At 33.8% G+C, this 27,771-nt stretch overlaps 1 protein-coding gene across 1 annotated transcript in view; it reads left to right on the top strand.

Moving 5' to 3' along the window:
* The window catches only part of LOC149483161 (metabotropic glutamate receptor 2-like), a 77,833-nt gene that overhangs the window by 23,984 nt on the left and 26,078 nt on the right, over positions 1 to 27,771 (top strand). The window contains exons 6-7 of the mRNA XM_089702196.1: positions 6,542 to 6,793; positions 7,806 to 7,980. Coding sequence (XP_089558322.1) covers positions 6,542 to 6,793; positions 7,806 to 7,980 — 427 coding nt within the window. The remainder of the gene's footprint in view (positions 1 to 6,541; positions 6,794 to 7,805; positions 7,981 to 27,771) is intronic.

Genomic DNA, 27,771 nt, shown 5'->3' with positions numbered 1-27,771 from the left:
CGTTAGCCTGTGCATCCGATGATATTGTCAAGACGACTGCAGCAGATCGTGGGGCCCTCAGCGTAGGTTGTGATGGTTTGGTTGGGTGAGATATTTTCCGTGTATCAACCGCAGTTTTTCCGGACCCAGCGCGTTGTGCCTTCTTCGCACCTGATCTGCCCTTCCTAGTCACGACTGACCAGCCTTCGTCAGTAGCATTGGCTGTGGGCACCGTTGAGGTCTCCACGTCGTCACACGAAGGAGCCACTGTTGCGGGAGATAAGGCAGGAGTAGATCCCCCACTTCGTAATTCCACCGCTCGACTTTCTTTCCCCTTCTTCTTCTTCTTCTTTTTGCCTCCCTCCTTTATCTCAGTCTCTTGCCTGTTCTGTGCCGCGTTCTGCGCCGGCATGGAGAGCGCCTTGGTTTTCTTTGGCCTTGGTCCCGTATCCTTAGGATGACTGTCCTGTCGGAGGTCGACGACTCGGCTTCTTTCTCCATCCGTAGCGCTGGAGAGGCGTCGCAGTTGTGGACTCGGTCGTAGCTCCAAGTTCCTAAGCCGCGTATCAATGAGCTCTCCCAACTGGCGCACCATTCTATCCTCGAAATCCTGCAGCAACTCCGCTGGTTGCGCAGAGCCAACAGGGCCCCGATGAATGAGCAACCGCAGCTCCCGCATTTCGCTTTGAATAACATCTAGTCTTATACGCAGACGTTCATTTTCAGCGCGGAGCGCATTGGTTTCTTCGGATAAAGTTCTTACGGCGAGGGAATCCGCGTCCTCCCTAATAGCTTTGGCGGCGTTTCTCAGGTCTGCTACGTACGTGGTCTTAAGGTGGTTGGAAGCTTTGGCAATCTTTTCGACAATTGTCAGATTTGCCTCAATTCTCTTCCTAGCCTCTTCTGTCGCTGTATTGGCACCAGTTGCTATCGATGGCGATCGCTTAGCTTTCGTTTTTGGGTCTGCTAAAGCGGATGAGGATGCTCCGGCTACCGATTCAGCTTGTGCCTCTTTCTCCACTCTGTGTGCCTTGCGAAGGCCTGTGCGAGGTCTTCCTGAGGACGATGGGATGGTGGTATCGCTCGAACTTCCATCTTCCAATCGCGAGCGCTTACGGGTGCGCCAGAAGCGCGACTCCTTGCTCGGGGTGCACAGAGCCTCTCGGCAGGCCAGGGGGCTCATAGTGACCCGTGAGTTTATACTCGCCATAGAGTTAGAGGAGTCTGACTCCGCGGCTACGTCCGTCATCACATACGAACGATTAGCAATTCCTCCAATTTCAGTGGGTGTAGGAGTAGCGCACGATGCACGCTCCAACACTAGACTGCATTTTCCAATTGCCGAATCTCTCGGCAAACCTCCTTCTTCTTCTGGTTGGGGTTTCATTTTGACTGTGTTTTTAGTCCCACGAGTAAGGGGGAAATATATGGTCCACCCGGGTGGTGCCCCCTGTACCCGAGTAACCCTATTACACCCCGGAGGGCGGGCGGTATCCGGGGGTTGGCCGCTCCGACTTGGTCTTCTCGCCAAGCCACCTACCTCCCCATGGGAAAGCAGGAATCCGACGTCGCGCTTAGGCCCCGTGGGGCGCCCCAACGCCGAAATAGAGGGGTTTTTTATTGAGGTCACCTTCCTCTCGGGCCGGCCGGTTAAGGCGAGCCCCCTGGTCTCTAGCGTGCCGCTAGACATGACAACGTCACACGCTAGAGATAACAGTTCGCCCGACGCCACTTCCCGTATGGTTTAGTTAATAAAACGAATCGGGAGCTGCACGTGTTTATTCCATATTAGCTTCCCCAGGATGCTGGCTTGCAGCCCAGGTACTGAGCCCCCCCGCCACGACAAGGCTTGGAACGATGGGGGGGAGTGAAAATAAGGTCCTAACTTATTACGTAATAAACAATGTAGTTAGAGAAATTGTATTGTATACTATGATATTTATTATTCTACCCATAACGCTACCTTAAAATTTACCGAACTATAAAATTGGATACAGATTTATAATAACTCATCTTACATTACAAAAAATATGTGTGGCTAAAACAAGTCTTTCAAACTTTTATTAATTACTTCAAAATAATACTGCCAAAATAGTTTAACCATTCATATAAATACCAAACAACCGAACCATTCAAAGCAAATTCATCTGAAAATCATATTGACCTTCGAGAACTTAGCAAGGGTTTAACCCCTTAGCGATAAATTGTCACAAGGCTGTCGATAACCAGCTGTGGCGAGGACAATTTTTCGGTATGGTGGCTCCACAAATTGAATCTCTCTCCTCAATAACTAATGATTGCCGTTTACCACGCTCTGTGGACGCGTTAGGATCGATTCCCCTTATCACCAAGCTTGGTTGGCTCTCGACAGGGGTCCTTTGGACCTTGAACGCAATGAAGCTTTTTAAAGGATCGGTATTAACAAGTTGAAGGAAATTGGTTTATGTAGATACAATACTAGGTTTGTTGTGGTTTCACTCGCGTGGTCATACAAAGCAGTAATTATCAGATATTTTTGATATAGCGCCATCTATCGGAGTTTATTAATTTTGGAGTGATTCTAATGCGCATAATTTAATTACATAAGCTTCTTCCCATGAAATGATGCTTAATCATTCCATGAGATGAAGACTATTGCTTGACACCAAAAATCATACCACAAAATCGCTGTGTTGCGACATGAAAGAAAGACAAGCACTTTCGCATTTACAATACTAGATTTCCGCCCGCTCCCGTGGGATTTCCGGGATGAATCCTATCCTATGTGTTAATCCAAGTTACCCTCTATATTTGTGCTAAACATTGTAATCGGTTCAGTAGAATTTGCGTGAAAGAGTAACAAACACACACATCCTCGCAAATTTTCGCATTTATAATATTAGTAGGAAGTAGGAAAGGATAGGATTAGTAAGTTTGTTTGTTTATTTCTTCACTTTGGTTTTACTTCGATTAGGTATTGTGTTTTGGTATGCATTGTATTCACATTGTATTACATTGTGGAAATGAAAGAGTGGTGACCGAATTAGGTACCGAGACGGAATTCAAGTGAATCACACCTTGTATAGTTACTATACTCTTTGGAATCACATTCGTACAAGGGAGCTGAAATCTTCCTTTCTTTCTTTCTACGTTCCAAATCGCGTTTTTGATTGATTTGTTTTGTTTTTACATGTTGAGCTGTTGGATTACTGAGTACTTCAATGTATCTTACTTACTTATCATGCCAATGTACGCAATGTGTCTTGTTCTATTACATATACTTAATTTTTTTAACAACAAAATAAACGAACTTCAAATGCTTAAAACTGGAGAAAATTCAAATAGGAAGGCTCAATTGCTAAAAAAATAATTAACAAAATCGGTTCCACAAGTCGAAAGTTAGCTGAAATAAAAAAATATACAGTGAAATTGAAAACCTCCTTTTTTGAAGTCGGTTGAAATTGTAAGCGTTAAAATTTCGGCTTGCACTTATCTGAATCTATACAATATTGTAAGTAATCCATAAATGATTTACATAAGTTATTTTTAAAATTTCATTAAGTTGTTGTATCAAAAGTTTATGCTATTATAGAAAGGGCTTATTTTAACACGACGAAAATTACACCTTGTAGCATCATTTATTCAGAACTTGTCGCGAGCGCTTCGCGGGAAAACTTTTGATGAATGACAGTTTTAATTATAATCGAGTGCTGTGTAAGCTGTGTTTTTAGAGAGGTGAATGAACTTTTGGTTAAATCCATACTAATATTATAAATGCGAAAGTAACTCTGTCTGTCTGTCTGTCTGTTACTCAATCACGCCTTAACTACTGAACCAATTTGCATGAAATTTGGTATAGAGATATTTTGATACCCGAGAAAGGACATAGGATAGGTTTTATCCCGGAAATCCTACGGGAACGGGTATTTCTTTGAAAACGCGGGCGAAGCCGCGGGCGGAAAGCTAGTAGTTTATAAAATATTGTATCTGTTAATAGGTTAAATACGTGAATTTTATAAATTAAGCTATGTAGCTTATTATTGTACCTACTTGTAATAGTTAAAATCATGAATTGATTGAAAATTATTCGAATGTGTTAGTATAAATGAGGATATTATAAAAGCAATCACAAGATATTGGAAAAGTTTTTAATCACCTAGTTTTTTATTTTTTATTACATGAATCATATGCAATGTGCATAACTAACAAGATTAATAATTTCATATATTTTTGTACGTATAGATATTACTCCAATTGAAAATTAAACCCCAAGAAATTCCTTCCCATTTTATTCGTTTACTCGCAAAATTCTCGAAGTTATGAAATTGAGCTAAAACACACAGGTGGACGGATGTATCAAAAGACAGATGTGACGGTTTCAAAAAAGCTTTTTCATTTTGCTATAAAGCCTACCAGCTATTGATCCAGAGTTGAAACTCAAACTCAAACGAAAAAAATGGTTTCATGCACTTGAATCGTGCTTTTAGAAGTGTTTCCTAATAGTTTTTAAACTAGGTACCACCGATGCAGAAGGTCTCTTCATCTGAAAAGAATCCACAAGAAACACGATAGTTACTCAGCAATATATTAATCTGTTCAAACTCAAACATTTATTTATTAAATTAAACTTCTTCTGGAAGTACTTTTGATTCATAGTTTTACCATTTACCAAATTCAGGTTCCTCAAAATATTTTAATCAATTTACACAATTTTCTGAACTTACATCGCGCTTATAGTAAAGAGCCTCAAAACCACGAAAGCATTTTACAAGGAAAAGCAAATTTTCCAACGTCCACGTTTATCCAAAGCAACAAAGGGGTTTAAGAATGTAACAAAGATCTTGCTTTAAACGTGCCAGGTAAAACACGCTCTGTAAGTTTACATCGAAAGGGCTCTGAAGAATATTTTTGGTTTATTATTTTTCTGTAATAAGCTTAAAGAGAATGTCTAGCAAGGCTGGAGAATGGAGAAATATTCAGTTCACAGTTTTAAATCCTGTTCATTTTTGTCTCAGCAAAAGCTTATCTACATGAAATGATATGAATACGTTTGTTGTTTATCCATAAATTAGTGATGAATAATAATTTATCTCAACAAAGAACTACATCTCTGAAAAGTAGATCAGATACAGTCGATTGAAAACGTTAGCAGATAAAAGCATTTGAGCCCTGAAAGAAACTACCTATCATTAAAAATTTTCAAGGAGTAAATTTATCTGTCCGTTTACTCGCCTCACAAATCTTGACTCGCTTACCCTCCTTCATCATTAGAATATTTATTTATCAAATATCACAAGCGTATTTCTATATTTTATACTAATGCAGAAAGTCTGACAAAAGAACCGCGTCATGCCATTTAACAAAGTTATATGCATAAGACTTTCCAGGGAGACGACTAAAGGAGTCAGGGAGTACGTCATTTCAAACAAGTTCCGATTGTCAACAAACCAGTGACTTTAATTCAGCGGCTATCTGGGAATTCCTCTTTGAAAGGGATCCATTAAAAGTTGCGGCATTAAAACTTTAAATCCTTTTGAGCTGCAAATATAGATGGTCCATAATCTTTCCGCGGCTCACAATTTTGCCCCCGCAGCACTTCTTTTGTTCGAACCGTGTACTTAGAGGGCTATTGTCATTTTTGTATGGTGTCATTTCTCAGTATTTTAATGGTAGGCAATTTATAAGCGGTTCTTGTTGAAGCACATTTTTAAATTGAACTAATTTGAAATATATTTAAGTGTTAGTCATCTGTTTTCTTGCCTACCAAGGATTTAATTCAACTAGAAAATTAAATGATTGAAATTTCGAAGCGCAAATAAATATAATGTTGTAAGGAAACCCGTAAAAACATATACCAATTTATTGAAGACAAAACATGAATTTCCTGACAGTTCTCAGTGTGATCAATCTTGGGACCGGTGATAGATTCATAAAAGTTACCGATTCAGAGGAATTTACTGAGCAAAGTAGTTTTCAACTAATTTGAATGAGCTTAAATCGTCAATTTTGCTGGATTTCTAGAAACTGGTTTTAATCAATCTACATTGAATAATGGTCTAAAAATAAACTTTTAACTGAATTCATCACTAATGTTGGGGACAATATTATTGAACAGTTAACTCTCATAGGACGTTATCAAAATTATGCCATACTAGCGGTCCGCTCCGGCTTCGCCCGTGGTACATTTTTACGTTTTCTCTACATAAGAACCATCCTCGTACTTCAAGGAATATAATAAAAAAAGAATTATCGAAATCGGTTCAGCCGTTCTCGAGTTATGCGCTTACCAACACATTTTGCGATTCATTTTTATATATAAGAAAGATTATAGTGTAACAAAAATCATGTTACGTCTAAAGAACAGCGAGATGTATTTCAAGTATTTTCATGCTTAACATGTTGACTCAATAACTGGAAAAACTGTGTACATTGTTACTGAATTAACAATTTTAATTTTGAAATGTATTCGTTGTTTATACTAATACATTAATATTAATGTTAAAATACTTTTACTATCTAACTATTATTTTGACTAGCTCCCTACTCTTTTACAATCTTATATATTATGTTTACTTTCCCAAAGGTGCAATAATATTCGGCTCTGACCAAGAAGTGGCTGGCGTGATGCGGGCAGTTGAAAGGGCCAACGCTACCCACTCCTTCAGCTGGGTAGGGTCCGACGGCTGGAGCGCCAGGGCCCTGGTGTCTGACGGGAACGAGAGGGCCGTAGAGGGTACCATCAGTGTCCAACCACAGGCGAATGACGTGATGGGCTTCACGGAGTACTTCTTGGGATTGAATGTGAAGAATAACAGGAGAAATCCGTGGTTTGTTGGTGAGCTCATTTTAATAGTGTTGTAACTATGTTAGTTTGATTTATTTGTAACAGTTACATAGGTAATTTTTTTTTTAAATAAATAGGTACGCGTCTTACTGTAATTGGCATTCGATGCTGTTACTCTTTTCCTAAAATATATTTTAGATACATAAATGTACCTACATAACATTAATCATACATAAAAATCACTTGTGCTCTTTTGTTCTGCACTTTTGCATTTTCGTAAGTAAAAAACACAACAACTACTGAAGATATTTCAATTTCAATTACATTTTTGCAATTAGAGATTTCCCTTGTTCTTAGATTTCACAGTTGCTCAAAACATTATAATTAAATCTTCTTCTGTAATGTTTAACTCAAATAAATCATGGAGGGAGTGAAATATTATCATTCTGTTACTTTTATTAATTGCCTTTTAGGATTGTTTTCAATCCTTTGGCGGTAGTGTATTGTATTTTTCGTAGAAAGCATGCTACTATAGGGATGCTATCGAATATATGATATTTCGACGCTACTTTAATTGATTTGTTTCGTAGAACTGAAAATATGCCATCGAATCCATATACCTACAATATAAGAGAACGTGGAGAGATGTTATTGCTGTTTTGTTTATTTGTCTTTACTACCCTTTTTCGTATTCGATTACAATCAAAATATGATGTATTATGTACTTGAACAAAATAACAGCAATATTTAATCAATTAGATAGGAAAATATTACTTAATAACTCAGGCCCCGGAATCAGAAAATCTATTGTGTCGTGGACCGATCGGGCCGTTCGGGGCTCAATGGATTAAATCCCGTACTACTCTGTATATTATTTTGTTAAAAACTTAATTGATCTTATAGAATCCTTTAACAGATTGTCAAAGATATAACTTCCAGTCCGCGGTATATATTATGCCTATTTATCATTAGTCTAGCGAGGCAATACCTGCGCAAAGTTTCTGGATCAAGCTACAAATCTTCCAAACTGCCAAAAACCTACCATCCATATAAAATCCACCAGAGTTCTGGGAGCAACACTTCCAATGCCGCCACGGGGGTGCTCCCCGCACGCCGTACAACGGTCACCTCGCACGACGCTGCTCCGGCGGCGAGCGACTCACTGCCAACAACACGGAGTTTGAACGGCAGCTGCAGTTCGTCTCTGATGCTGTTATGGCTTTTGCATATGCTATCAGGTCAGTGGTACTTACAGCTAATTCTTAAGCAGTCAGTCAACAGCACTTGCAGCGCCGCGGCCGGTGCCTAAAGTTAGTTCTAACGGCGAATATCTAGCGTAATAAACTTTAATTATTTCATTTATGGGTATTATTTTTTATTAAAAGTTAAATGTACTCGAGTAGCAAGACACGTGATTAGCTTGGGCTGCAGAAAGCTTATTACGAAAAATTGTCCTACTTCACACGTAATAATTTAAGGCTAACAGCTAACTATAAAACGGTGTACTTATAGTGTACTAATTAGATACTTAATAATAAACACTACTTTACTATACGTTACCATTTTGCAAATAATAAGTTAACAAGTCATCAAAGAAAGTTAATTTACGTTCTCCCAATATTCAATCTATTTTCCACTTTGATAAACGAATAAAAAGAAAACCCTTTTCCCACCTTATAATCAGTATTAAATTTCTTTTGACCTACTTATAAAATACAATTACAACTATACAGGGTGTCCCACTGTTGGTATACTAAGCTGCAAGGAGGTTATAGTTTTGCATACGCTGAGCACGTAAAAAATACTTATAAAATTCCAGACGCAGTTTTTTTTCAAATAGATGAGTTCTTTAAACTCTATGTGTACACCTATAACAAGCAACCCGCCCAGTCTTGCTACGAGCACGTGACCTATCGTTTAAGATTATGTTTTCATAGACAAAATGCTCACATTAGTGAAGCGGTATATGCCGGCTGCGCGAAGCTAGAGAAGAAAACATGGATTTTCAGGAAAAAATTAGCAAACATTTTTTGATGTAATTTTGTTGTTTAAGTATTTTTTACGTGATCAGTGCATGCAAAACTACAAGTCCCTTCGCGCTTAGTATACCAATAGTGTGACACCCTGTATAATAAAATAGGTATTTAACAACAATGATATAGACTTAGAGATTTATATAAAAGCTTTCAAAGGTCCTTTAGTCTTGTGATGGACAATTCAGCGGTCACATACAATCTCACACTCAGTCAGAATAAGTCCCACTTATCCCATACTTTAGCGTCAAATATATTTTTGAAAGCACAATGAATAAACAGGAAAGCTTTATTACTTACAATGTTAAATTCTTTACACCGATTTAAATATAATAATATAAATATATATATTTAATGTAATAGAGATGATGTTTGCGCCAGTTAAATTTAATGTATAATGAATTGTGTTATTGTATTAAATAAATAAATAAATAAAAATCAATCGTATTAAAGATAAACAATCCAATAAGGTCATGCGCAAGCTTATGCGTAAGGACCTTAGGTAAGGACCATTATTAGAACATCGCTCGATTTTCAATTTTTGTTACATCCTAGCCGGTAAATTACAACCTTATAACAACCATTTAGACGGCTTTCAAGTTTTCAAATGTACCTACTGGATAATTATTTTCCGCCAAATATGAACCAATATGAACGATAAGCTCTAAAAAGCACTAAACGCTTTCACCTGTGCAATATACGGGTATTTCTCTCATCAACCGCGTGGTCGAATGAATTTGAAGAGATTTTTTTTAATTGAACTACCGTAATACCATTTCTCCAAGCCAGTTCCCGCTATGAAACCGCTTTCAGAGCTTCAATATTTCAACGAAATTTTCACTGCAAATTGGTGTTCTGTTTACTTTGTTCAAGTTGTCAACAACAATATAAATTAACGGGATCTTACAGGCCATCAAATTTCTCACGAGTCTGTTGTTTTAGTGTTTTAGAAATTTATTTACTAAAGCTTTATAAAAGTGATGGAAATGATAAACACTTACTTACTATAAAATATAAAATCGGAGAAATATAATAATAATTATTAATTGTTTCCATTTTAAGTAAATTACATCTCCATGAGGAGATATGAACCTCAGCTGAAAACTTTCTTTAAATAAAATATATTTTCAATATCACATAGAATATACAGTCGTTTATAAATTAAAACTACTAGATATTACCTTATTACACAGTTAATAACGAAGAATGTGTAGCTAATAAGAAATCCTATCAATTGATTTTACAGCTTGTGAGATCGGATTTCTCTGCCATTTTACGCTTATTAACTTACTTGCACTAACTTTATCAGTGCATTAAAGGAAAAGCATTGTCTAACGTTTTATGTTACAAAGAACGTAACATTTTATGTGAAAATTGAACTGAACTACCTACCTATGAAGTCTGTTTCAATATACAGTTAAGGTATAGCTTGAAAATGAATATTCTATCCGTCTCTTTTATATTGTTTTTCAGATTACATATTCACTTTTTTCCTGGCAATTTTTATATTAATATTGGAGACCGTCGATTACTTTATTGGAGATTTTTATTATTACATACAACATGCCTTATTATTAATTGTCTACCTACGATTTCTGCATAGGTAGATACATACTATAAATGGGTTCACAACAGACGATTTTAACGATCGACTTCAATCTAAGAATACTTTACATTTATTTTAATTAGTTTTTCTTTAGTCTCTATCACGATTATAAACTGTAAATCTTTACAAATTTCTTGAGCTATGTAACTACAAAATTTCAATTAACATCATTATTAATCGCCATTTACAAACATCTAGAATACAAATGAATTCTAGCTTAAAAGGTTTCATAATTACTTTTAGTTAATGAGATCAACGCTACTTGGTCCCTAAATATAACAGATACTTTTGAAATTGAACGTCCCTTAGAAACTCAAGTCCCCCCGGGCGTGGAGGTAGTATTACGCAAATAGTCCCTTCGTCATATTGAAGCTAATTAATTCCGAAGTATCTCATCTCGCGGGAAGCAGAATTCAAATGATCGCCTTCAAAGTGGCTCGCGATAAAAATTGTCTGTCGATATTCCCATCCTACAGACATTAGCTCCATTTTAATAGTGAATTTATCTTCTCCCGAAGTTAAATCACGTAGAAAAACCTTTGGGACGCGATTTAAATAACAAAACCAGCCAATTTATGACTTGATAGCCAGATTCGGTCCCAATTACTTATTGCTCTTTGAGGAAAAATGGCATTTTCGTCCACAATTTATTCATTATTTCGATTCATCTTTTTGTTGGATATTGTCCTTTGTGTCGTTTAAAGTATATCAAGATTGCGAAAGTTGTAGTTTTTATTTGACTATTATTATGTGACTTGAATAATATCTATCTTTTAGTGTACTTAAAATTAATGGACACTAATAATAGGTTAAAAAAATAGAACTTGATTTGGAATATTGGAATCATTACTGTTGAGAAAACTTCATAAAATTTATTCTGTCATAGGCTATAACAATTAATAAGACGTATAGCATATTTTCCTTTAAAAGTGACACAAGTATTTAATCGCCACAACTACATCACTTATTTGTGCATGTTTTGAAGATCTTAGAAGGAATTGAAATCTTGAGGAGTGCAAAAAAGAGATATTATAATAATTGATACATCTTTCGTATCGCGACATCATACTAAAAATATGGCTTTATATGCCACTTTTTATGTGGGTATAGACTATAGTCCCTCAGTGTGAACGTGATCCAATTCGTTGGAAGCGAGAGAAAGAAAAAATATTGTAAATTTAATAACATATCTTAACAAACACGTACGGAAGTGCGACGGTATGTTATGTGAATTTGAGAATATAATATATTATGGCTACGTATGTAACGATACGCATAATATTTATATGCTGTGAAAAAGATTGTTTTCCGTTAATTCGAGAAGGTTTGTAAACAATTGTAAACTATGTTTGAATGTAATTTTATAATACGAAACCAGAAATTATCATACAGTTTTAATTCATATAACTAAGACCTCTAATCGAAATCATTTTTGCATCAATCCAAACCTGAATTTCACAATAAAAGTTATTTTAACCACCCTATTCACAAAATAAAAATTCCACAGGTAATATAAACAATTACAATACTATAGCACCTTATAGCACTGAACTTGAACCCTAGTTTCAAGAGAAAAATTGCATCTTTCTGTAATGAACTGGATCTCTGATACGAGACGAATTCTTGGAACATTTTATTATCACAATATAGGTACTCGTTCAGCGCTTGTGACTCGCTTGTATATTTTATCACTTCGCAGAAGAGCTGTCGATAACTTTTTATTGCTCTATCATATAGAAATATATGATCCGTGATCATGGGCGTAGCCACGGTGGGGCAGGGTGGGGCACTTGCCCCACCCTGGCTCTGACCTGGAAGGTACCTAACCAAATCTAAAAAACTTAATTATCTAGGTACTGACAACAAAACTTAATTAATCTGTTAAAAAATTCTCACTCGAAAGTTGTCAGTCGACACAAAAAAATGCGATCTAAACAAAAAGCTTGCGCTTCTATGTTACATGATTTAAACCACTTTTGGTGCCAGAAAAAGTAGTGTATCACTGTTACCCCATTCAAAGCTGTTTTTATTTAGCCAAATTCGCACTAAATTACCCATCCAATTTCACTTTTGTTTTAGGATAAGTTACTGACCATGAAAGCACAAAATGCTGACAGATCCAGGTGTTATCTTTTGTTTGTTTTGATTTATTCATTATTACTGCAGCTTGATACCGCCACGCGTTCTTGAAAAAAAGGTATTTTTAGACAGACAGACAGACGGACAACAAAGTCTGCCTGTCGGTTTGTCTGTCAACACACTTTTTCTCAGGAACGCGTGGAGTTATCAAGCTAAAATTTATATTGAATACTCAAGTCTATAGACTGGGGTAGAAGCCTTTAATAATAATGAAAAGATAAAAAAATTCGCAGTCGGATGAAACCCATTAGAAAAGGATATGATGAAAATACAAGGAAAAATAAATTACGGTCAATCCGAGTTCGGGAAGTGGGAGGGGGGAGCTTTTAAGAGAAAAAAATGGTTTCTCCATTGAGATATATATATGGAGACGACACCGCCTACATCACTTATGTTCCGCTCAACATACGCCACATGACGTATGTTGAGCGGTTTTTTTTAATGGTTTTAAAGTGAAACGCATCAAATATGTCTTCGTGTGTGTTACGATATTGCACAAATAATACAAATAATACGGAAATGTGCAAAGGTACTTTCATCGGTAAGAACCTAACTAGATAATAATTTTTAAAACTTAGTTAGAGCAAAAAAATGGCGCACAGATTTTGTTCGTGGTGTCTCCTCCATACGTATAGTAATATTATCTCAATGGGTTTCTCCTGATTTCCGACAAAACTACAAGTCCTATAGAAAAAAGTTCAATCGCAAAGTTGTAGGTAATTAAAAGTTCTACAACTTTTGTATTCACAATTTTTTCACATAACCTCAAAATTTAGGTGAAAAATTGAAAAAACCAAGTTTTTGGTCTTTTATTTTTATCTACTTCAAAATTTATTTTTTTTCTTCGAAACTTACTTTTTTATGTCCCAAATACACTGTTATTTATTTGATTAAAAATATTTATTTTTTCGCCTTATTTTGAATTGATACCAAAAAAACAACCTAATTTTCAATCGAAAAGTCACCCGTCAAAATATCAGCTTTTTTCAAAAACTTGGGGTGCCTTTTATTCATTGAAATCTCTACTTTCATATGGTGTAAAAAAAAATAAACACCACTATAGTAAATGTTCTCAGGAAATGCATACAAACAGTCTAATAATGAGCTTTTACTAGATCAGGCACACATCTTGAACTCTATATCTTCTCTTGTATCGGCTTTTCGGTAATATTTCAAAAGAAAAATAATTATCTGTTCTAAGTTTAATATTTTACAGCATATTCAAAAGCAAAATGATGTCGATAAAAACCATTTCAGGTAGTTCGAGAAGTGTGCCTGATTTAGTAAAAGCTAATTTTCACACTGTTTGTATGCATTTTCTGAGAACATTTACTATGGTGGTGTTTATTTTTTTTACACCATATGAAAGTAGAGATTTCAATGAATAAAAGGCACCCCAAGTTTTTGAAAAAAGCTGATATTTTGACGGGTGACTTTTCGATTGAAAATTAGGTTGTTTTTTTGGTATTAATTCAAAATAAGGCGAAAAATAAATATTTTCAATCAAATAAATTACAGTGTATTTGGGACATAATAAAGTAAGTTTCCAACAAATTTCGTAGAAAAAAAATTAATTTTGAAGTAGATAAAAATAAAAGACCAAAAACTTGTTTTTTTTTTTTTAATTTTTCACCTAAATTTTAAGGTTATGTGAAAAAATTGTGAATACAAAAGTTGTAGAACTTTTAATTACCTACAACTTTGCCATTGAACTTTTTTCTATAGGACTTGTAGTTTTGTCGGAAATCGAGAGAAACCATTTTTTTTCTCTTAAAAGCTCCCCCCTCCCGCTTCCCGAACTCGGATTGACCGTAATTTATTTTTCCTTACATTTTTATCATATTCCCCTCCTTTTCTAATGGGTTTCATCCGACTGCGATTTTTTTTTTTGTTTCAAAAATTATCTACTCTAGTCTAACTACTACGGTCATTTAAAACTGTGAAAAAATCAAACTTATAAGCTAACGCAATCAAAAGATACAGTCATTTTATGCTGAAAATTATCGCAAATTTCGACATTCGCAAGGGAATCAAAACCTACATTGTACCTACTTCCCGTGAACACAGAGTCTTGAAATTTGGTTAAAAGCAATGTCTTATAGCACAGATAAAGGAAAAATTGCTAAAACATACATTTTAGAGTTACAACATAATAAAAAGTAGGTCTGTTCGGAGCCCTCGGTGCGCGACTCCGACTCGCACTTGGCCGGTTTTTTTTTGCCCCACCCTGTGCCCATGGCTAGCTACGCCCATGTCCGTGATATATTGCTAAGTAGATTAGGTACAAATGCTAATTTTTTACATAAGAAAGCAGGCATATTACGAGTATATTTGAAACCGTTTTTTTTCTTTCAAACCAATAGTAGTTAATAATTTTGAATGCTGTTTGAAATGTAAAGGTTAACTTAATAATAATTTCATCTGTTATTTCTCAGGTTATATTAACAGACAACTTTTGAGTACCACAATATAAAAAGAAAAAATTAAAGACACAAATTGTTGGAAACTTGGAACGGCAATTCAATTTACATTAATTTTACTTATTACCCGTTCATAACTTCGCCCTAGTATTTAATAGTTATGAACATAGGCATTATAGGTCTTAAACAAAAAGATAAAACAATTTTATGGTAAAACTTACATAACACGTAAGACGTATATTTAAAATTTACAAATCATTTTTATAGAACTCCTGGCGCACTTAATTATAAAGAAAAGCAAGAAATGAAACTTGTAAATTTTACACATTTCAAAATGAAGAAAATTTAAATATGCAATTACAGCACGATTTAAAAATAAAATTTAAAATATAGGATATTTTTCATATCTGTTATACTCTTACCATAAATCGATCTATCACAACAATGGTCTCTGTTTGTTTGCCAAGATCTCTGCCGAGTGCAGCCAATTTTAAAATTTATTTCTCTGGAAAAACATCCCTAACTCATACCGGTTAATTTTATAATAAATTGATACCCATTTAAAGACCATTCTTTACTCCATACAATTACTTATATTTTCGTTGTGCAATCACATAGATTACAAATAAATGATACACAGAGAGATAGTAACTTTAAAATCTATCAAAAGAATTAAAATTTTGCAAACAATGAACCGAAACATAATAACTAAGTACGACACTTATTCAAATAAAACCGAGGTACATAAAAAACTATTCACGTATACGTACGACGAACGTAAAGATACAATACTTAAGAAAAGCCCGACATTTAATCAGTTTATGATTTACTTAATTCGTGCTCATACACAAATATTGCTACACAACTACATACTATTTTCTCGTTACTTCGCTAAGTTATGTTCTAACTATTCTACACATCCTTATAAGGGTTTAAATTGAATCGTCACAAGAATGCAATTTCGTTCGGAACGATTACGGAACAGTTCCGTTCAGTACGGAATTTTATCACTAAAACAAGACAACTTAGTGATAAAATTGCGATTATTGCGGACACGAAAGAGGGACGCGGGACAGCGACGTGACACTCGACACGCTTGCTACGATAAATACAGCTTATACGTGACAGATTTAGGGACAATTCCAATGCATTTTATAAAGTGCTAAAAGGATTTGGGGTATTGTAAATGATATGTCGTAAAAAAGAATTACCGTGGTAGTATAAGCAGAGCATCGTTTATGAAAAACAAGTGGTTGCATGATTTTTTCCTTGAATATAATTTTATGAAGTTCACAAAAATCAATTTATCGACATTCTCGGAAGAATGTTTATGTAAGAAGTATTTTATTGAAGTGAAACTTCTTTATCGGGGTTGGACAAAAATTTAGTGTAACATTTTTGCGTTACGCCGTACGCGTTACATTTTTGCGTTACGCCGTACGCGTGATATTTTTGCGTTACGCCATACTCGTGACATTTTTAAGGTCATAAATAAGTTTCACTTCTTACGTGTGTACTCTAGTACACGCATACATTTTTTTTTTTATTACAAAATCATTTTTTTACAAAATGAGTTCAAGCTTTATTATACCTAACAGAAGTTTCTTAATTAATCATTAATTAAAAGTACGTTGCATTTCATTTTCCTAGTAAGAGATTCATTAACGTACACTGTTGATGTAATATATTATTATTATGAAAAATTAATTACGTATAAATAACGCTAAAATGTCACGGCCTATAGTCCGCAGGCCTTGTAATCCAGAAGTTAATCGCAATCACGTTTGTCACGTTATTTTTGTCACGTATAGAATTTACATGAAACTGCATTTAAAAAAGTATCGACACTTTTATGTTTGAAATATTTTATTCATTTACCGTCAACATTCTTTTATTTTGTGTTATAAGTTTTATTATATGTAATGGCTTTCTATAGGAAATTATTTTATATTATATAAAGCACCGTAAATTTTTTCCACCCAATATTTTTACCCAATAAAATCACGTGTGTATTTTATGGGGTCATGAAGGAGAAACTTTACATCGTTTATTTCCCATAGAATATTAATTTTATTACCGCGTACGATATTTGCTGAATATTTTATAAAAATAAAAAGCCCTTTACGTTTGCAGGTGTGCATTTATGGATCCCAAACCCATATGATTCGAAATCAACTTTACATGAAAAGTCCATAAATACTAAAAATATGCTTTTACAGTCGTGTCGCGAATTTTATTCTACATCAATAAACACGGCAATAAAAGTAAGTGTGAGCGTGACACGTGACCTTGTCACGTATTGAATGCATCGCTGTCACGCGCGGGTCCGCTCGACGTGACGACAGCTGCAATGTTAGGGTAGGTGAATGAAAGTTTGTGATATTTATGTCTATTTTTTGAACACATGAATTGATGAAATATAATTTTACTTAAAGAAAGAAAGAAAGATCATTTATTTGACTCCACAATAATAACAAACACAATTGACACAGAATACAATACTTAATTAAAATTACATAATTAATTAATTATTACTTGCATTGATAAGTATTTCATACTATGGATTCTAGTTTTTAGTTACGGAAAGTGAAGCTAAGATTTACAATTTCATTAAAAGTTAGTTATTAAAATGTGGCTTGTTTGAAGCTTGGTTTATGTAACCTTCGGACGAGTTTAATCCTTTGTCACATTAAGCTGATATTATTGGCTTATATGAAACATCCAATACAACATTTTATCCATATCCGATAAACTGCAATTTTAACATTTATAACATCTAACAGGTACGTACGTATTGTCATCGCTTATGTATTAAAGGTATTAAATATCTTAAACGCAACGATCCTTACCTTTTTGAACAATTAACCGTATTAGTATTCCACAATTCGTTACCCAGGCATCCCTTCTAATCTGAATTTATGCAAATTCCTCGTAACAATTTGTCAATCTAATCACATGGCCAGCCCTAGACCGAGGCTGACCTATTATCCCAAATGTACAACGTGCGACCTTTCTCACGTCATGTTGCGTCAACTAATAGCTTTTAGCAACGCTTCTGAGGGAAAGTTGCCTTCGATAAAAGCCGAAGGTACGGTCGAACGTGACTTTTAGTTTATTAATATTGCCAAGTTTGGTGCAATGATGCGTCTATCTTTTTTATTTTATGATAGACTAGCCGCTCCGCGCGGTTTCACCCCCGTGGCTCCTCTCCTGTTGGTCGTAGCGTGATGGTATATAGCCTATAGCCTTTCTCGATAAATGAGCTATTTAACACCGAAAGAATTTTTCAAATCGGACCAGTAGTTCCCGAGATTAGCGCGTTCAAACAAACAAACTCTTCAGCTTTATAATATTAGTATAGATATTAGTATAGATTAGATTTCCGCCCGCGGCTTCGCCCGCGTTTTCAAAGTTAAACCCGCATAATTCCCGTTCCCGTGGGATTTCCGGGATAAAACCTATCCTATGTATTAATCCAAGTTACTCTCTATATGTGTGCTAAATTTCATTGTAATCGGTTCAGTAGTATTTGCGTGAAAGAGTAACAAACACACACACATCCTCACAAACTTTCTTTATAATATTAGTAGGATATATGCTTCATTTACAACGATATCAGTATCCTTTTTTTCTAAACGATTCAATACAGTTAAGCTGGTTAATTCCAGTTAACTGAAAATTCCAATTCGGTGTTTACCAAGACATTTATTCACTTTTTTTTTATAATGAATAGGCAGACGTTTGACCACGATCCCACCTGATGGGTAGCGGCGATGTGGTCTACTTGGATGCACGTCTGCCTAGAAGAAGCCTGTTCACCCTCGATTTGAAAAGGTCCAGATTGTATTGTGCGGGAAATATGGAGCTAGGGAGAGAGTTCCATTCCTTAGCCGTATAAAATAAAAAACTTGAATAAAATAAATAAGTACTTTCTTTCTGTCTTGTAGTTCATACCGTAAGTAAATTAAAAGCTCTATATTATGGATGGATATAGATTATAGACGCGATAAACGGTCATCCACTAAGCGATATTAGAATTTATTTTATGACTCGTCATGTCCATTTTGTTAACTAGTTCGGAGAGTTATTAAAGTTGTAGATAATAAATTTTTCATAATAATATTACACATGTTTCGCAAGTGCTCTCGTAGACTTTTTTAATGCTGATAATAATATAATATTATAAAGAGGAAAGGTTTGTAATTATGTATGGTTTTCACGCATAAAATACTGGACCGATTTCAAAAATTATTTCACCATTAGAAAGCTACATCTTCACTGAGCAACATAGGCTATAAAACATGTAGGTACCACGGGCGAAGCCGGGCCGGACCGCTAGTGCTAAATATTTTAGTTAAAGTTTGTGCAGAAAAAGTACCAACAAGTACTATTCAAAGAAATAATGCAGCTATTGTTATGTTGGTTAGAATTTACTTATTTTATACTTGAAAATTTCTAAAGAAAAATCGTATTTTCCTCGTCTATTGTGAAGAGAAGGGCAGAAGCATTCACCATTACATTAAACTAATTCTTGACTTAATTACGGTTCAACCGTTTGATAATTCAATATTGATGATTTTTGTGAATAAATTATTTAACAAAAACTGACAAAATATAAACTAGTAGTTATAGAGTTTTGTTTAGCTATATGGTTCGTATATGAAAGGAAACTTGTATTTCTATATCCCCTTAATTGTGTATGTATCTAAAGTTAACAATGACAATCACAGAATTTAATTAAGTTTATAATATATCAATAAAATTTATCAAATCCTGTAAAGAACTAAACACAAACGAGCACTACATCTATACAGCACTTACATCTATACGGCCAAATCGTATTATTTATTGTTTGTTTAATGCTAATTAAATCCATGACTGAACAGAAAGACCACCATAAGTTAAGAACAGAGCCTTGTATTTCATTAAATTCCAGTCGTTTTGGAGCACCCTATATCTTCGCTAAGTGCTTCTAGGCGACTCAATATAAGCCGGCTTAGCTATTTTACAGTGCTCGTGTCTAACGTTGACAATATAAAACGTTTTTAAACTCCATTTACAGCTTTGTTATATTTCAAAAGAACTACGTGGGAAGAACAAGGCATACTTTGAAGTAAAATAGCCCATAAAATCTCAATCTGTTGTTTGATTTACCCTTATTTGTATTGCGTTAAAAACATACATGAAATAAACAAAAAAACAGCAAAAGCTAGCGAAACACTGAAAGTATGGTGATACTTTCAGTGTTTCGCTAGCTTTTGCTGTCTACCAGTACCAGGTACCGGTACCGGTAGCGATGTCTACCAGGCAACCCTAACAATAAAAGAAAAACAATTCCATAGCTAAGAGCAGTATAGAAATTACTAGCTGCGCCACGCGGTTTCACCCGCATTGCTCCGCTCCTGTTACTCTCAGCGTGATGATATATAACCTTTAGCCTTTCTCGATAAATGGGCTATCTAACACCGAAAGATTTTTTCAAATCGGACCAGTAGTTCCTGAGATTAGCGCGTTCAAACAAACAAACTCTTCAGCTTTATCATTATTAGTTTAGATTTATTTTACAAATTGTAACTGAACAATTTATTCTTGGCTCTTCTATCTAGGAAAAACTTTCCGAACTGAAGAAAGCTAATTGCTAAGAAATATCATTGAAAAGCGCTTCTGAAGTCTAGTTGAATAAATAAATGTTTGAGTTTCACATTGAGTTTGAAGGACTGCCACTTATCTACAAATAATCGAGATGAGCTTATAATAAAAGATTTTAATGCAAAAGTACCTATTGCACGCCTCATAAGCGAAGCGTTGAGGTGGGTACTACTGCACTGTCACTTCGCGCAAAACATCTGATTTTTCAAACTTAAAATGTCTTTATGTATCATACATTGCACTTGTAAGATAATACATACACACACATATTAAGAAAAAACACTATTTTTAACGTTCATGATATTTTTGATGTCATTTTTGTTATTTAAACTAGTTAAAAAACAGTTTAAAAAAGTTCTGTCTTGGACGTCCGTGTGTCTGTATGTGCGGATCCTTTTTAGGGTTCCGTAGCCAAAATGGCAAAAACGGAACCCTTATAGTTTCGTCATGTCCGTCTGTCCGTCTGTCCGTCTGTCCGTCTGTCACAGCCGATTTACTCGGAAACTGATGGGAATATGTGTTGTATGAACCGCTACAAAAATATGACACTAAATAGTAAAAAAAAGAATTGGGGGTGGGGCCCCCCATACATGTAACTGAGGGATGAAATTTTTTTTTTCGATGTACATACCCGTGTGGGGTATCAATGGAAAGGTCTTTTAAAATGATATAAAGTTTTCTAAAAAACATTTTTCTTAAAGTGAACGGTTTTTGAGATATCAGCTCTCAAAGTCGTAAAAAGTATGTCCCCCCCCCTCTATTTTTATAACTACGGGGTATAAAATTCTAAAAAAAATAGAGGTGATGCATGCTAATTAACTCTTTCAACGATTTTTGGTTTGATCAAAGTATCTCTTATAGTTTTTGAGATAGGTTGATTTAACTGTAATTTATTATATTTGCTGCTACGGAACCCTTTGTGCGCGAGCCCGACTCGCACTTGGCCGGTTTTATTCTTGTTAACACGATAGCGACCGAAATACTTTACTAATCGAGTCTTTTTTTTCTCTTACGCTTGAGTATGCTCAGGAATAGAACCCTTTCATTTTTCAGGGTCTGATTCGATGTGGTTTAATTGTTATTAAATAAACAAAAATAATAATTAATAAATATTTATTAAAAAAAAATTATGAGGCGTGCACTTTTGGATTTTCCAAATTATTTCTATCTGCTTTTACGCCTATCAGTCAACGGATTTTGATTAATTTATTGTTTGATTTTATATATATTATATACTTGGGAAATGACACAGACTTAATAATATATGGAAAATAAATGCAAAGGCAGAAAGTTAGTTAAACATATTTTTCGAATCATATTTTTAACATTAATATCCGTCACTCAATTACGTAATAGCGCATATTCAATTTAACGCAAGTCAAAATCTCCGCGATCTATTACGATAGATCGCGGCTTGCGCTATCCTTTTACTAAGAACAGCATAGGTCCACAGGAGAGCGCCGAGCAACATGTCCTCTCTCTGGAAAGGCTCGCTGCCGACTGATTTTAATCGGGTCGCGCGCAGTGTTTTATAGTACTTTAAAAAAATTTGTAGAAAAATAATAGAGGTACCTTAGTTGATTTTTTTAATTTTGTCTTATAAGTAAGACATTCTTTTATTGAAATATGTATAAATTATATTCAATAAAGTCAAATATCTTGGTGAAAATAATCATTTTGTCGACTATAATTTCTAAAAAAATTCACATTGTTCGGATTTTAATTTCGTAAGTTAGGAGTCCAAAATAAAAAAATCTTTTAACTAACTATTTTAATAAGGATCTTTACAGTTAGTTAAAAATAATTGTGTGTTAGATCTGTCAGCAATTTCAGATATTTTTAGCTTCGAAAATGACACTAAAAGTGAAATCAAGTAATCATCGGCTCAGTTATCTTGATGGTATTCACAAATACTGTATTAATTGAAAAAAACTCTTAACTAACTACATAGACAATAAAATTTCCTAAAATTATTAGTAATTCATATGTTTGTAAGATAAGTGGTTGATGGACAATCTGATTTGAAAAATCACATATTTGAGCCAAACAGCGCACGGACCGCGTACACGGCCTTAAATCAAAATAAAACGAATAAGATTATATCAGATAATCCCAAACATCTTATTTCATGGCATTGCAACTTATATATTCTTAAAGGCATTAAATTAACTCAGAAACATTGTAAGTAATGCAACATGACTGATTTTATCACAAAGGATTAACCCTAGAAGCCCAATCATATTGAATTGGCTATAAAGCCCAATCATACGTAAAAATGACGTATAACAATAAAATCGTTGTGTTTTCTTATATTTCTATGATAATTAACTATTTTTTTGCAATAGTTATTAAAAATACAGCTTTAATAAACACATAAAGTTCATTTAATGGCTTCTAGGGTTAAGAGAATCAAAGCTCGTGGGTAGAAAATAAAGGTTCTATGGCCCCTCAATATTAGGTACTTTGTAATTTTCTTTCTTAGCCATTGCCATTAAATCACCTTTCTCCTTTAATAATAGTCTTTATCATTTCACAGGCTATTGACTCCATTCTTATTAAAAAGATAGATTAGGATTTTTAGTGTAACGGTTCTAAAAATAGATTGATTGGTTTCAATAATAATAATAATAAATGGCAACTCTTCACAAAATGTCACATAGTTCTTTATTATTCATTGCATCATCTCATTCGTTCTACTAAATCTTATTTTTGCTATTTCAATGATACGATAACATCGAATATAATAAGCCCCAAAAATGAAACATAAATATTTATTCCGATAAAATAAAACAACTGATATTCTTATTACTTACATATCCATTCTACAAATACCATCAATCAGGAAATAGCGAAACATTTCACCGAAATATCAACTATCCAAACTAAAGATAATAATTAATATCTTCCGTTGATTCCGGAGAGTTCTCAAAATAAGGTAGTTGTTAAAATACCTCCCGGAAAACATTTCCAAACACAAGAGGCTTAACAAGGAACAAATGGAACGAAAGACTGAATCGACTTACTTCAATCGTCAATGTTTCATTTTGTTTCCAACATTGATATCTTAATTGAGGGGACATTTGATCAGAGCTCCTAGGATTTATAAAAACAAATAGCTCCCACTTAAAACATTACTTTCAAGATGTTTTTATTTGCAAGTCGAAACAGATATCTTCACTCCCTTTTGTTATTTTGTAACATTAGATGAATGGCATGAAATTCTTTAATTACCTCTAGCAAGAATGATGCATATTGAATATGTGTTGAATAACAGCAATCACCTTAAAACTTGAAAACCTGTTTCGCATTTATCACACTGCTATTTTTTTATCAAATAATTTTGTGACCTACCTTCTTTCGATCATTAAACTAACATCGTCTTCAAAATTATGTGATGTATAAACAGCGTTTAAATCGAAAAATGAAAAATAATTCAGCTTTACCATTATATGTGATAAAAATTTATTATTTTAACGTATATCTTTTCCTCCTACTTTCTTACTCAATTTTCTTTGTCACATGTTTATTATAATAATTCTATTAATGGAATTCCTTTTTATTGGCGTATTGTTCAATTATTATGTAATTATTGTAAGAATAGCTGTAAGGAATCAGAAATAAATAAATAAATAAAATAAATAAATAAATAAATAAATAAAAATAGTATAAAAGATAAGACAACTGTAATTATATTTAATATAACATACACTAAAATATATGAGTCAAATGTAGTCTCCATTCATCAATTCCTAATTTTAAAGACGAGACGAATATGAATTTAAAATGCAACCAAACAGCAAAACAAACAGTAGAAATTTACGGAATTTTAAAAACAATGTAATAAATAACAGTTTTAAAACCAACAGTGAAAAACTCAGCTTAACTATGGTGATCTATAATGAAAATTTCAACAAAAAACAAGCAACAAGCTAACAAAAAAAGCAACCAGCCACTATGTTCCGAAGTTTGATAATATATTCACGCATCGTTATGCTTTTTACCATACGCGATAGGGAAGTGACGACGTTATCTCAGAGAATTTGCAGATGAATTTATGAATAAGAGCGAATTACTGTCTTATTTTATAGCCCATTCTGCCTTTAAATGTTTGAACAAATGAAGATGTTTTCAATTATTAAGACACAAAAGTTGGGACTAATTCCTGAATCTTTACTAATTAAATGAAAAACTGTTCGTCTGTGTTTATTTGTCTTTCTTTCATCTTTCTTGCATCGGAGCGATTTTATGACATGATATTAATTGTGTCTGGAGATAGTTCGGTAGAGTAGAGTAGGTAGAGTCTAGAGAATAATATAGGCTGCTTATTAGTTTTTACCGAATTAAGGGTGAAGCCGCGGGCCGTAAGCCAGTTTAAATATAAATAAAATGTTTAGATACAATTCATTTATTTTACAACAGAGTGGATTGGATCATGACTATACTAATTCGAAATCCAATTATCCGCTTAATCACAAAGTCTAGACCAGACTGGTCGTGACTTTCAATTGTTATTTATAAACTCATTCTACAAACGTAAATGTTACTGTAACTATGTTACCAAAGATTTAAAATGAATTAAGCTAAATTAACAAGATTAGAAATTTACAATCTGTGAATTTTGATGAAGTTGAAATAATCTGTATCTCTTTAATAATCTATCTATAATATATTACCATATATTACAGAAAGGGTTTTAGTTACACTGATTAAAAATGAAGAAGGATTAAACTAACTTTAATTTTTCTGGATTTGTTGCATTTCTCTCCGTTTGGAGTATAAAAACTCTAAAAATTTAAAAAAACTTATGAAACAATAATACTTTTACCCGGGTAGAGTCATAATATTATAGTTAGGTATACATAGTGTAAGTATACGGTTTTATACGAAAAGGTGTCGTATACGATATCGTATCGTTTCGGTCCCACAAGCTCATAGTCACATGTACAAAAGTATTAATCTGGCGACACGCCAGGCTTTGTGGTAAATTGTATTTGGCACCAACTTCTGGACAATATGCTCATAATTATACAACTTAAGCCATATATTTAAGTTAAGAAAGGTGTGAACGTATGTATTTTGCACAATTGCTTATTAATGTGTATGAAGAAAGAATAATAAATATTACCGTTTAAATTACTTTAAAATACATAATATAAAATATATAATCTTAGCGTACCTGAAGCTATCCACATCGCAGAAGATCGAGACAAATGGCGTAAAATAACTAGGAAATCATAACTCCAAAATGATCACGACCCTCAGCAGTGAGGATTTCGACTTAAGGAGGAGTATATAATCTTAATTTATGGGAAATGCCTATTTTAAAGCAATGTCTTTTTATGTTATGCAGTTTCCATGTCGTGTGAAATATACTTATCAATTTTATTAACGAAGAAATAGCAGCGCTCTTGTGAATTATTTCAAATATAAAGAAGATAATATCTTTACCATACATACAGGTTACACGGTACATCTAGATAACGAAATGAAATGTTACATTTAACGTTGAATTTGATATCAGTATAACGTTATTCAAAACCATCACAAACAATGCATTTCGAATCCTTATATATGTAATATTGTGGAACAATACTAGTTTTGCTCGCATTCATAATCTGCATATTGTTTCGACAGGCAGACCAATAACAAATAACAGATAATAACATTTGAACTGAGTTGTTGTTCAATGTTCATAGTTGCATAATAAATCATTTACAAGCGTCTTTTACTGTTTCATAACTGTAGGAACTATCGAGCAAATATTTAATTTGTATAGCTGATGTATTTTTTGTTAGCGGTTACATTGAATATTGCTGCGATTATAAATCGTATGCTTTTAAAGAAAGGTCAATTTTTAACTAAAGTGAAAACCTGTATTTATTTTTAAATCAAGTAAACGTATCATTTAATAAAAATTTAAATGTAAAGCATTGCTACAACTACAGCAGCCCACCAAGAAATGCTAATACCTAACCCAGTTGCAAATGTGTCTTTAAATCTAACAATGCAAAGTAAACTTATACCAATTCAATATATTACTTAACCCGCTGAAAGACTTAGAATAAAACAAAAATAAAATCAAAGAGCTTTTCTCTCCATACATCACGTAGTAACAAAACCGACAAGCCTTTGGTATTCAATCTTCTAGGCACAGTGCAGTCTCTCAATGAGCTGAGCTTTGACTTACAAAGTTCAATTGAAACTGAAAGGATAGTTCAACCTCGTTGCAAAAAGTCCTCGAGGACTTTAGCCTAGTTGTTGAATGATAGGTTTTAAAGAATTTTTATAAAAGAAGTGTGTATCTTTTCGAGTGAATGCTTAAGTTCTGTTTCCTAACTGGCTTATTATATTTAGAAATCATCCATATTTCATCGTATTTTTTACTAGCTGTACTCCGCGATTTTACCCGCAGAGCTCCGCTCCTATTGGTCTTAGCGTGATGATATTATATAGATATAGCCTATAACCTTCCTCGATAAATGGGCTATCTAACACCGAAAGAATTTTTCAAATCGGACCAGTAGTTCCTGAGATTAGCGCGTTCAAACAAACAAACTCTTTAGCTTTATAATATTAGTATAGATTTTCATTAATATTTATAAATTTCTTGGAAGCTCCTGCATATTTAGGAGCTTTTTCGTAATAAAAATAACCAATTTAATTAATTCGATAATACAAATGTGTAATGCATTAGATAATGCACTTCTTCAACATATTCAGAACTACCATTGCAATAAATAAACAGATATCAAATAAATACATATTACATATATAGATCTATATATATAAAAGAAAGTCTGTATGTTCCAACACTTATAACTCGAGTTCTACTGAACCAATTTTCATGGTTTTAGATTCGTTGGATTTGTCTCCGTCCAGAATAGAAGAATAAATCATAAAAACAACAAAAACTAGACGAATAAATATTTTCCCAAAATTTTGATTTTCGTACATGTCAATCATTAGTTGTCAATCCTGTCAAATACGAAAAATAATGTTTGACATTCATGCGTTCAAAAATGTATTATGTGTAAAATAATAAAAAATTTAAAAGGGTAAATAAATATTGTTTGTATTTATTTTAAAATCAATTATTAAAAAGTGCAATAAAAGCAGATACATAAAAATTCCTCAAATGTTTGTGTTTACGCGTGTTTTCAGAAATTAAATTAATAAGGTATT

The sequence above is a fragment of the Colias philodice genome, chromosome 13 (assembly GCF_061535455.1).
Source record: "Colias philodice isolate Cphi_HAF_F1 chromosome 13, ilColPhil1 Martin Lab GWU primary, whole genome shotgun sequence".
Classification (NCBI taxonomy): domain Eukaryota; kingdom Metazoa; phylum Arthropoda; class Insecta; order Lepidoptera; family Pieridae; genus Colias; species Colias philodice.
The sequence above is the reverse complement of the archived record's forward strand: the minus strand, read 5'-3'. Positions and strand labels throughout refer to the sequence as shown.